General features: G+C 38.6%; 1 protein-coding gene across 1 annotated transcript in view; it reads right to left on the reverse strand.

The window, feature by feature from the left end:
• Positions 1–13581, reverse strand: part of GABRG3 (gamma-aminobutyric acid (GABA) A receptor, gamma 3) — a 424103-nt gene that overhangs the window by 349893 nt on the left and 60629 nt on the right. The window contains exon 3 of the mRNA XM_006861874.1: positions 5864–5931. Coding sequence (XP_006861936.1) covers positions 5864–5931 — 68 coding nt within the window. The remainder of the gene's footprint in view (positions 1–5863; positions 5932–13581) is intronic.

A 13581-nucleotide genomic window follows, 5' to 3' on the forward strand; every position in this document is an offset into this window, starting at 1 on the left:
CCATCTGGCAAAACGTCTTCTAACACTGACACTCAAAGAGAACTCACAAGCAGGCTTGTAAACTCTCTGTGACTGCCCTTGTCTACTTGGGAGTGGAAGTGTGAGGGGGGTGGGGAGATGCAGCAATGAAGACATGGGCTGAGTTTTGCCATGTCCACATACAATGGTTGACCTTGAGACAGGAGAGAGAAGAGGAAGGGCTGGCTGGTCTGTGAACTTCCAAATTCATGGACACTGACCTAGCCAATGGGGACTAGACTTAAAAGTGAAGTAGCCATCGGGTCTGAAGTGGGGAGGAGGTGTGCAAGAACTCCTAAACTTGCAGAAAATTCCAATTTGATCTAGCTTGGATGGCTTGCTTACCAGAGCTTGACCAGATGAAGAAAAAGAAGAGTGAGTGATACTGGGAGCAAGCATAAATTGCTACAATTTGATGAACTGTAACTTGGCTTACAGTTGCTGAAAATTCTAACCAAAAGCTAAGTATTCCCATATCAAGGATCAAACTTGCCTCCTCAGTACACTGAATTGATAAGAATGGGCAACTTACATATTGGCTATCAAAAATGTAGGGCTACAATGCAAGAAGTGGCTGGCTTACAAGTTTTCATGAGTGTGCTCAGGTAGATTCAGGTAGAATCTGCACTGAATAGTTTTCCTCTTTTCCAGATGGGTTGGTAAAAGGGGTTTGGGAGCATGGGGATAGACTTTTATGATCCAATAGTGAGCAACTTTTACCATGACCAATTCCAATAGTCACAACTGTACATATAGAAGATGTGAAACTAAAAGTTGTGTTGTTAAGTGCCGCCGAGTCGATTCCAACACATAGCAACCCTGAATAGGGCTTCAAACGACTTTACAGTCTGACACATTAGCCCAAAATGCCACACCAGGACTCTGAAACTAAAAGTGGGGAGTAGTTAGTCTTTCATTTCAGGAACAGAGGACCCCAGGACCTCAAGATGGAAGAGCATGAGTGGAGCATGGGATTCTAACCAGAAAAGCAGTAAGAGCAGAGATGGAGGCAGAAGCAATGGAATACAGAGATAAAGCAGCTGAGGACTCTAGGCCTAGGGACTGAAAAAGGCTGTGTACCTATGGGCAGGAGGCTAGGTTGCAAAAGGGCTCTTTGGACACTTAATTATACATTTTCTGTGTGGTATGTGTACATAAAAAATAAGGGAATTGAGATTAATACTGTAAACTGATGGTGCATGGAGAGAGTTGTAATCATTGCAATGAAACAAAATACAATTTTTGGAATGTAAAACTGATGATCTGCTCTGTAAAGTTTAACTCAATTCACAATAAAGAGCTTTAAAACACACACAATACATGGTCAAGATATTGTCTTTTATCAAACATGGATTTTAAGGATTAATATGCCAAGAAAAATAGATAGCAAGGTAAAAAATTTCACTAGAAACCCAAAATCTGTTTTTTAAAGAAATGAAATGAAAACTTTAGAAATGAAAAATACAGTAACAAAATTAAAACTCAGTAGATGGCTTTAGCAGAAAATTATACACAGATTAAGAGTGACTTAGCATGCTAGAAGGTAGGTCAAAAGGGTCTCTAATGACTCAAGCACAGAGACCAAAAGGATGAGCAAATAGAACAAGCAGAAGAAATGGGTGAGAGAAGGTAGGAAGGTTGAACATCCTTGTGAATGGAGTCCTAGCCTGTGAAGAAACAGAAAAAGAGAGAGATGCCAAAGTAATATTTGAAGAAATGTTGTCATTGTTAGGTGCCACCGAGTCAGTACCGACTCATAGTGACCTTGTGCACAACACAATGAAACACTGCCTGATCCTGGGCCAACTTCACTACTGTTGTCATGCTTGAGTCCACTGAAGCTGCCACTTGGCCAATCCATCTCATTGGGCCAATCCATCCTACCAAACATGATATCCTGCTTCAGTGACTGGTCCCTCCTGACAATATATCCAAAGTATGAGAGATGAAGTTTGGCCATCCTGGCCTCCAAGGAGCACTCTGGCTGCACTTCTTCCAAAACGGATCTATTGGTTCTTTTGGCAGTCCATGGCACTTTCAATATTCTCCTCCAACACCATAACTCAAAAGCATCAATTCTTCTACTGTCTTCCTTATTCACTGTCCAGCTTTTGCATGCATATGAGGTTATTGAAAATAGTGGCCAACATTTTTAGAAAACTGATGAAGAATATTGCTTTAGATTGAATTGTGTCCCTAAAAGGATGTGCTGCAAATCCTAACCCCTATAATTCTGATCCATTCCCATTTGAGAATTTTTGTTGTTAAGTGCCATTGAGTCAATTTTGACTCCTAGTGACCCTGTATAGGGTTTCCAAGAAGCAGCTAGTGGATCTGAACTTCTGACTTTGTTGTTTGCAGTCCAGTGCTGATCCTACAGCACGACACCAGGATTAGGATTTTCTTTATTATATTAATTAGGTCATATCAGTGTAGGGTGGAGTCCTGGTGTGGCGATGTGGGCTAAGTCACTGGACTACAAGGTCAGTTTGAACCGCAAGGTCAGTGGTTCAAGCTCACCAGTCGCTCCTAGGAAACCCTATAAAGGGTCACTATGGGTCAGAACTGACTTGATGATACTTAGTAACAACATTAGTGTAGGGTGTATCTTAAGTCAATCACATTCAAGATATAAAGTGAGCAGATTAGGCAGAGAAAAGCAAACAAAGACGGAGGCAGATGGATGCCAGGTCACATGAAAATCCCCAAGGATGATGGTGGTGATGGTGGCAGTGATGGTGGTGATGGTGGTGGTGATGGCAACAGTGGTGGTGGTGATGGTGGTGATGGTGTGATGATGGTGTTGATGGTGGTGTTGATGGTAGTGGTGATGGTGATGGTAATGGTGGTGGTATGCCATGGAGTCAGTTCCAACTCATAGCAAGCGATCCTGCACAGGGGTTTCCAAAGCTGTAAATCTACACAGGAGCAGAAAGTCTTATCTTTCGCCCATAAAACAGCTGATAGTTTTGCACTGCTAACCTTGAGGTTAGCAGCCTGACTCAGCTACCAAAGTTCCTGAAAAGAGACAGCGACACTTCCCCAGAGCCATTAGAGAGTGAAAATCTCCCACTAGAGCCTGTTTTCTGAATTAGGGCTTCTAGCCTCCTAACAAATAGAAAGTAAATTTTTGTTTGTTAAAGCCACACATTCACTTGAAAGATTTCTGTTATAGCAGAACAGATAACAAAGACAGGCATAAAACTGCCAATGACAAAATTGCTATGAACCGCAAGCATATAGATAAATGTTGAGAAAATTAAAGCACAGTGGCACTGTGGTTCTTATACACTTGACTTCTTCTGTAAAGGTGGACATTTCTAAGTATATGTACCTTCAGAAATTTTTCAAGAGTCAAAGAACCATCCTCTAGTAACCATCAAGCTTTATGGAATTGATTTTCCCTCCCTTCCTGTTAGCTTTTATTGACTCTATAAGGTCTAACTGGCACATCAGCTCCTAACATCATACCTTCAGTCAAAACTGGAATGGAACAGAGAGAGAGTACACAGGTCTCACTGAACCAACTGTCATACACCCTGTTGTCCTACCTCTTCTTCACCAAGGACTTCCTCAAATTGAACAAGTATTTCCATGAGTCAGAACAGACTTGAGAGCAAATTGGTTTTTTTAATGCCCCTAGTTCCTAATTAAGGAGCTCTGGTAGCACAGTGGTTACGAATTGGGCTGCGAACCACAAGGTCAGCAGTTCGAAACTACCAGCTGTTCCGTGGGAGAAAGATGAGGCTTTCTGCTCCCGTGAAGATTTACAGCCTTGGAAACTCTGTACAGGGTCGCTATGAGTCAGAACTGACTCCATGGCACATAACCACCACCACCAATAATTCTAATGCAAACACTTGCTTGCCAGTCAAGATTCAGGTTGAGATCATGTCATTAGTCAAATCTATTCCAACTCCTACCAAATTTCTAAAGGAGACACCTGCTTTAGTTAGTACTTCTCATCCTGCAGTGGTTGTCAGTTGACTTCTCGTCTACATCTCTGCAGCCTACAACTGTTTACAAGAACACTGTCCTATCAATGCATATCACAAAGCTGAATACTGAGCACAAAGTAATCTCAAAAAAGTTCACACATACACACACTCTATCTGCAAAAATAAACAATCTGTTTGAAAATATTTTTGTAACTATACTTCTACAGAGACACATTTTTTTTAAGTTTAGACATGAATTCGTATTAGACCTAAAGACGCTAAATAAAGTGATAAATAACATGAGAAAACAAAACTCCAGAACAGAAAAAATACATGAAAAAGAGATTACTCTTTTTTTTGGCCATCCTGGCCTCCAAGGAGCACTCTGGCTGCACTTCTTCCAGAATGGATCTATTGGTTCTTTTGGCAGTCCATGGCACTTTCAATATTCTCCTCAGGAAAAGTAATTATGTTTACAGTTTGCTTTGAAGATAGAGTCATTCTTTAAGATATTGATGGTGTAAAGTGAATGCTGTTATTAAGTGCTGTCGAGTTGATTCTGACCACAGCGACCCTGTATAGGGTTTCCAAGGAGCAGTGATGGGTTTGAACCACCAACTGTGTGGTTAGCAGTCCAATGCTTATCCTACAGAGCCACATCAGAACTCAATGAATACTGTAATTCATTTTGCCTTTTTTGCCATTTTACCCACTTTTCTTTAGTCTATAAATGATGAATGATCTGTCATTTTTTATTATAATTATTATTATTTTTTTTTTTGGTAATTTATAATTTTATGTCTGTAGAGTAGTGGTTATGAGTCAGGCTGCTAATCTCAAGGTCAGCAGGTTGAAACTGCCAGCAACTCTGCAGGAAACGGATGAGGCTTTCTGCTCCAGTAAAGATTTACAGCCTCCGAAACCCTATACAGGGTTACTGTGAGTCAGAACTGACTCCACGGCACATAACCAACCAACCAACCAACCATGCAAATTTTATACCGTCAAAATAAAGATGAACATTTTTTTAAAAGCTGGCAATGGAAAGAAATGATTTTGCTACTAATTTTGGAGGCATTATTTCCACCCACAGAACACTGTAATGAAAAATGACATTTTGGCAATTCCTTATCTCCAACCTCCCACAATCTCAGGGGCCAATGTGCAGGCGGGACCACAGAGAAGGCACCTCATGGATAGGAATTCCCTTGAGTCATCCAGGACCTCTGTGTTGTTCTTGGAATCTTCCCCCAAATCCACACAGGGAGGAAAACTGACACAAAGTTTTCACATGCATGTATTCCAGCACAGCCACATCCATACTAACTAACCACTTTCTTACAAGAAAGGATTTCTTTATATTGAAATAGTTATTTCTTGAGATCGTTTCGCTTGCATGTCTGTTGAAATACCCCACTCAGAGAAATCAAATGTGTGATTCCATGTACAGACTTCTGTAAAAAAGACAGCTGATTTACAGGCAGAGCTCAGACAGAGTGACCTGGGTAACCTCTGACCTTCTCATGGGAAACAATGGAATATAGATCGCTTGGCTTTTGTTAAAAAGGAACAAAAGGTCCAAAAGCTGTCATATACATTCAACTCTTATATGCAAAAGATCAAATACAGCCAATGAATGCAAATTTGCAAACAATCCCCCAAAGATTACTTTGAGTTATAATTATATGGGTGAAAGAGGAAAAACTATTTCTTAATCATGATACCAAATGTCTTACTTCTTAGATTTTTATCATTTTCAGCATTTCAAGCATCATCAAGTGTCCCAGATTAAAGGAATCAATTTTGAGTTCTAGACCAGCATGGTAAATCTCAGATGAAAATTTCTCAATGAGCACAGTAACAAGAAGGGCACAGTCACCAGATCAGAAAATAAAATCGCTTCTTACCATGTTTATCGATGACACAGGCCCAATGCTGTTAACATAAATGTCAACGTCTATTACAGTTGGCTTTACTGTGGAGAAAAACACAGCAAATATCTGGAGTTAATATCTGATGCCAGAGGAGAAAAGAGCAATATTAAACTTCCTAATGATTCATGTATTAAAAAAACATCAAAGGGATGTTTGAAAAACATGGGGTTTTCTTTAGGACTTGTCCTGTAGCTACAATTCAAAGTCTACCTGTATTACCTTTTACATTTTTCAGTGAAAAGAAAGAATCTTAGTTATTTTTAATATTAATTTCTAGGAACAAAAGGTATTTCGACACTACAAATTGCCAGTTGTTATTGTTAGCTGCCGTCAAACCAGTTCTGAACCACTATCCTTGTGGTTCAAACCAATCTTTTTGTCCAGCGCATTAACCCACAGTGCCACACAAGTTGCCAGTAATAGGTGAATATAAGAAGATGAGTCAAAAATTAATCACATTTTGGTTATATCAAAACATCCATCCATGCTCATGGTTGATGACAACATTGAGCATGCATGTGAAATGATTCTGTTGAATAGACAAGTGATTATATGGCAAATAATTTGCAAATCAGCCATGGCTCTGCCTATGAAATAATCCACAACAGATTTGGAATTCAAAAAGTTTGTGCGAGATAGGTGCCCAAATAACTCATGGAAGAGCATCCACAGAAGTGTTAGAATAGCTGCAAACAAAATTTGGACTGATACTTGAAGGAAGATAAAAGTTTCTTTAAAAGAATTGTTACTGGTAATGAGACATGGATTCATCACAATGAGCCTGAGAGTAAATGGCAGAGTATAGAATGGAAACATCCTCAATCTTTGGCAAGAAAAAGTTCAAAAATCAACCATCAGCTGGAAAACTGATGTTTACAGTTTTCTGGGATTCTCAAGGGCCAGTATTGGAGCACTCTCAGAAAAAGGTTCAACAAACAACAGTGCTCCTTACAGTGAGATGCTCACTGAAGAGCTGAAGCCTAAGCTTTGGATTAAACACAGAAGACTGCTATCCAAGGGCATTGTGATCTTGCATGACGATGCACATCCACACATCTCTGCACACACTGATGACACTGCAAAAACATAGTCCAGAGGTGTTAAAGGATCCTCCCTATAGTCCTGATCTTGTTCTATCAGACTTTCACCTATTTGGTCCCCTGAAATCAGCCGTTCAAGGACAAAGATTCATCTCTGATGAAGGAGTGAAGACAGTAGTCCATTTGTGGCTTGCAGCTCAGCCTAAAACATTTTTAATAAAGGAATACAAAAGCATGTTGACAGATGGACAAAGTGTATTGAAAAGCAAAGAGATTATGTTGAAAAATGATGTATTTGTCTTTTTTACAAGTTGACTAAAATAAATTCTACAGTCAGAGTGCACATAATATTTGACTCACCCACATACAATATTCTTGAAGATTAGCTAAGCTGAATAGATGGCTAAGCTACAAAATAAAGTATAGGACAATAAACAATTTAATTTCAAAGTTTTACTATGAAATCATATGCAAGATTCTGGGAAGATAAGTCAAAAGGTCAGCAGTTTGAATCTACCAGTATTTCCAAGGGAGAAAGATGAGGATTTGTGATTCTGTAAAGATGGACAGCTTTGGAAATTCTATACAAGGTTGCTATGTGTCAGAACCAATTCAGTGGCATACCACCACCACCATGAGTTGCATCCGGTAGGAAAAATGTTTATCAAACTATCCATGTTTATCATTGGCTGCTATGAATTGAGGAAGCAACTCTAGTACAGGAACCTGCTTGTCTATGAACCATACCACCTTCCTATGCAGAAAGCTTCTTCACAAAACTCAATAAGGCAGAACTCAGTGGGGTTTTATTCAAAGCATGCCAACCCTTCTCCATCTGGTTGCTTTGAATCCAACAAAAGACTTCCTGCAATAGAGTCAATGTTCCCACAGCCAGAAATCTGCCTGTCAGCCTGTGTACCCCTTAACTGAGGGCCCTAAAATCATCAGGAAAGATCTCCCCAGGGGTCAATCAAGGTCTGTCTGCCCCCTACTCTCCAGTGATGCTGGGAACTGCTAACTGACCTTGGAAGTGGGTATCTTGGGTGAAGTTTGCACCCACATACAATATACTACCAGTAGGTTTCGGAAATTAACAAAGCAGACCACCCTGGCAGTCTATTGTAAGTGTGCAAGTCCCGTCCCACCTAGTGCCTGTTGACTGCCAGACTGCTGTGAAATGAAAACAAAGTTCCCACGCAGTGGAGTACACTCCCACAGCCAGCACTCTGCCAGTTTGCACCAAGTGGATTTCCCATAGCTCAGGCATCTGGCATTCACAGAACAGATTTTCCTGGGAGTCTGTTTAGACCTGTCTCCTATCCCTTCTGGTCAGTACTGAGAACTGCTGACTGAGGCTACTGTGAACTCACAAGTGATCACCTTGAGTGGAGCTTCCACCTACAGCCAATATTACTACCTGTGGGCATCTAATATCAATGATATTATTCTCTGGGGATTCTTTCAGAGAAAAGCAAACTTCATCTCATATTAACATATGGCTGCTGGAATGATAAACAAGAGAGACCTCCTTTGGTGTTCCTTCAGAGAAAAGCAACCTATATCTCACCTGTTAACATTTGGCTGCTGAGCTGCTATAAACTGTTACTGCTGTTAGGAGATAGGTCTCTTACATGGAATCTGCTCCCCCAACCAATACATGTCAACCAATGTTTGTAAATCAACAAGACAGATTTCTCTTGAGGTTGGTCTGAAGAACTGTTAACCCCTCTTCCTCTTCACTGCATGCCAGTATAGATGTAAATGGCAACATCCAGTCCCATAGAAGACTCACTGGTTGCAGAAACAGGGAGTAACGACTAGATAGTGAAGAACGTACTCCCTGGTAGATACACTGATCTGTTTGTGCTCCCTGTTGTGTTTAAGAAACACTGAAAGTTGAAAATTGAGATAGGGAACTTTCAAATCTAATTTGGAATTTGGAGAAAGAAGAAGCTATCACAAGAAAGTGATAAGCAAGGTCCAAAGACTCTGCTTACTTATTCCTGAAGAAAGAAGAATAGGCAAAAATGCCAAATACTGGGGAGAAATGAGAAAGTTATCACCTTGAAAAATTTCAATGCCCCTCCAAAATCACAGGTATATAGAAATAGGAGAAATGCTGGCCCATTCAAATGAACAAGACCAAAGGAAGGAAATTCCATCTATAGAAGCCCAGATTACAAATAGAAGAAAATGATGCAATATGATACAACATAAACAAAGAACTATAGAAAGCACAAAGATCTAGAATAAATAAGAAAACCAATGCTTAAAAAAACAAGGATTAAGAACAAAAGAGAGGGTAAAAAGAAACCAAACAAAAATGTTGTACATGATAGAGACAATAACTGAAATGAGAAACACAATGGAAGGATTTAATAACAGATTTGATCAGGCAGAAAGAAAGATCACTGAACTAAGGATGTTGTTGTTTACCACTGAGTCAGTTCTGATTTATAGTGGTCCACCTTAGGCTTTCCGGGTTTATACATCTCTAGGGGCAGTTGTTCAAACAGAACAAGGGAACACTGAATGGATTAAAATTAGGAAACGTGTGTGCCAGGGTTGTATTCTTTCACCATACTAATTTAATCTGCATGCTGAGCAAATAATCTGAGAATCTGGATTATATGAAGAAAAATGTGGCATCAGGATTGGAGGAAGACACATGAACAACTTGTAATATACAGATGATACAACCTTGCTTGCTGAAAGTGAAGAGGGCTTCAAATACTTACTGAAAAAGATCTCAAAGACCACAGGCTTCAGTATGGATTGTACCTCAATATAAAGAAAACAAAACCCCTCACCACTGGACCAGTAAATAACATCCATATAAATGGAGAAAAGATTGAAATTGTCAAAGACTTCATTTTTATAAGATCAACCATCAACACTCAAGGAAAACAGCAGTCAACGAAATCTAATGACATATTGCATTGGGCAAATCGGCTGTGCAAGATCTCTTTAAAGTGTTGAAGAGCAAAGATGTCAGTTCGAGATGTAAGGTGCACCTGATCCAAGCCATGGTATTTTCATTAGCCTCAGATGCATATGAAAGTTGGGCAGTGAATAAGGAAGACTGTAGAAGAATTAATGCATTTGAAATATGGTATTGGAGAATATTTAAAGTACCATGGACTGCCAAAAGAACAATAAAGTCCGTATTGGAAGAAATATAGCCAAAATGGTCATTAGAAGCCAGGATGGACAGACTTCATCTCTCATATTTCAGGCATATTATCAGTAGGGACAAGTCCCTTGAAAAGAATATCATGTTTGGTAAAGTGGAGGGTTGGAGAAAGAGAGGAAGACCCATCAATGAGATGAATCAGCACAGTGGCAGCAGCAATGGACTCAAATGTATCAAAGATTATGAGGTTGGTGCTAGACAAGGCAGTGTTTTATTCTGTTGTGCATAGGGTCATTAGAGTCAGTACCGACTCAATGATACCTAACAACAACAATAACATCTCTATGGGAGCAGAGTGTCTCATCTTTCTCCCTTAGTGGATTCAAACCACTAGCCACGTGGTTAACAGCCAATGCTTAACCCATTGTGCCACCAGGGCTCTGAATTCAATTATAAGATAATAAAAATTACAGACACTGTAAATCAACAAAAATGGAGATACAAGAATGCTGGGTACAGTTTAATGGAATTATGGGACATCAATAAACCTAATATATGCATCATGGAAATTTCACAAGGAGTTAACAAAAAGTAAAGGACAGAAAGAATATTTGAAAAACTGATGATGAAAAATTATCTCAAATTAACTTTAAAAAGCTTCAAGGACAAACCCAAAAGATACCTACACTAGCACACTTCATATTCAGTCTCTCAAAAACTAAAGGTAAAGTGAAAATCCTAAAGGCAGTGAGACACAAGCAAACAGTCACATGTAAAGGATTCCCCAGTTAGATTACGTGATCATTGCTCCTCAAAAGCTATGATGAACAGAAATGATTTTTGTTCATCATATAAAGTATATTGAAATGATTTACTTTAAATTCTGAAAGGAAAAAAAACACCATAAAACTGTCAACAAATAGTATTATACCCCATGAAACTCTTTCACAATGGGTGAAATTAAAAACTTCCCAAACAAACAGAATATGAGAAATTGCATGTCCACCAGACTGTTGTTACTGTTAAGTGCCATCAAGTGGGTTCTGACTCATAGCTACCTTGTACAGGGTTTCGAAGGCTTTAAATCTTTGCGGGAGCAAAAGTTTCACCTTTCTTCCATACAGCATCTGGTGGGTTCATACCACTGAACTTGTGTTTCACAGACCAGTGCTTATCCTATGGTGCTACTGCACTCCCTTCCACCAGACTAATCTACAGAAACTTATAATGTAAGTTGTAGGGATGGATGACTTCGAATATGGTAGTTTTAAATGCCTTCGAGCTGGTTCCAACTCATAGCAACCATGTATACAATTTCTAAGGTTTTTAAAAACTTTATAGGAGCAGGAAGCCTCATCTTTTCTCCCACAGTGTGAGTGTAGTACTTGAACCATGGAACTTGTAGTTCACAGTCCAGTGCTTATTATAGACAGCCACCATACTACCAACTTTGAATATACCCTACTTGAATTTAGAGACCATCTCAGAGGGGATTTGATGCATCAAATATGAATGACTGAAGCCCAGAAGAGTTGTGGTATGACATCAACAGCATCATACAGAAAGAAAGCAAAAGATCACTAAAAAGACAGGAAAGGAAGAAAAGACAAAAATGGATTATCAGGATAGACTGAAACTTGCTCTTACATATCAACAAGCTAAAGTGAATGAAAGAAATGAGGAAGAGCATGTTTTTCCCTATTGTTTTTCAAACTCCAGGTCTTTGCAGATTTTATTATAATTGTTAGAACACAACTGAGCGGTTTAAAATAAGGAAAGGTGATTTTCATCATACTTTATGCACACTTATTCAATCCTTTCACAGTATATATTAAATCTGTATGCCGAGCACATAATCTCAGAAGCTGGATTATATGAAGAAAAATGTAGCATCAGGATTGGAGGAGGTCTCATTAACAACCTGTGATATTCAGATGATACAACCTTGCTTAATGAAAGGCAAAAAGACTAAAAACACTGGTGAAGACCGGAGACTTCATCAGTAAAGAAAACAAAAATTCTCGCAAATGGGCCAACAAATGCTATCAAGACAAATGGAGAAAAGATTGAAGGTGTGAAAGACTTCCTTTTTCTTGGATCCACAATCAACACTAATCAACACTAAAGTGTTCAAGAGCAAATATATCAGTTTGAGGACTAACGTCAGGTGCTCCTGACCTAAGCCATGTTCTTTTCAGTTGTTACATATGCATGTGAAAGTTGGACAATGAATAAGAGAGGGCACAGATTAATTAATACATTTGATTACAGTGTTGAAGAAGAACATTAAAATACCATGGACATCTCCAACAATTAGAAACAGACTAACAGAGGGAACCTACAGTCACTAAAAGGAAAGAAATAATAAAGATTAGAGCAGAAATAAATGAGATAGAAAACAGAAAAGCTACAGAAAGAATCAACAGGACAAGAAGCTGGTTCTTTGAAAGGATTAGTAAAATTGACAAACTATTAGCAAACCTAACAAAAGAAAAGAGGGAAAAGACACAAATAAAAGGCATCAGAAACCACACGGGCGATGTCACAATGGAACCAAAGGAAATAAAGAGGATAATACAGAATACTATGAAGAGTTGTACTCCGACAAATTTGAAAACTTAGAAGAGATAGATATATTTTTATAAAAACACGACCTATCTAAACTTACAAAGAGTAAAGTAGAAAACTTGAATAGACTCATGACAAAAGAAAAAAATGATCAGGTCATCAAAAAGCTCCCAACCAAATGAAGTCCAGGCCCAGATGGCTCCACTGGTGAGTTCTACCAAACATTCAGAGAAGAGCTGTCACCAATTCTACTCAAATGATTCCAGAATATAGAAGAGGATGGAATACTTCCTAAATACATTTTGTGAAGGAAACATAACCCTCATACCAAAACCAGGGAAGGACGTTACTAAGAAAGGAAATGATAGACCAATATCCCTCAGGAATATAGATGCAAAAATTCTCAACAAAATCCTAGCCAACAGAATTCAGCAACACATGAAAAAATATATATATCAAGTGGGTTTCATAAAAGGGATGCAAGATTGTTCAACATTAGAAAAGCAATCATTGTAGTCCATAAAGAAAGAAAAAGGGAAAGAACCACATGATCATATCAATTGATGCAGAAAAGGCATTTGAGAAAATCCAACATCCATTCCTGATAATCACACTCAACAAAATATGAATTGAAGGGAAATTTGGCAAGCGCCATAATTTAATTAAGAAATTAAAATAAATAAATTGAGACATATTAATCGAGGAATTAAAATAAATAAATGAGACACGGGGAAACCTGTGCATGGAAGAATTCATTGTTTTAGCAGAGCTACAATGAATTATTTTCTTTGGATGGCAAAGCCACAAGAAATATATGCGCAAGCCCCTACTTATTTATTTATTTTCTTTTGAATCATTCTCTGATTTATTCATGATTTTATTAGTATCCCTTTACTTTGGATTTTGACTCTCCTACACTTTAGTATATTTTTATTAAAAGTTAGAAGCCA

This window comes from Chrysochloris asiatica, unplaced genomic scaffold, assembly GCF_000296735.1.
Source record: "Chrysochloris asiatica unplaced genomic scaffold, ChrAsi1.0 scaffold00044, whole genome shotgun sequence".
Taxonomy (NCBI): domain Eukaryota; kingdom Metazoa; phylum Chordata; class Mammalia; order Afrosoricida; family Chrysochloridae; genus Chrysochloris; species Chrysochloris asiatica.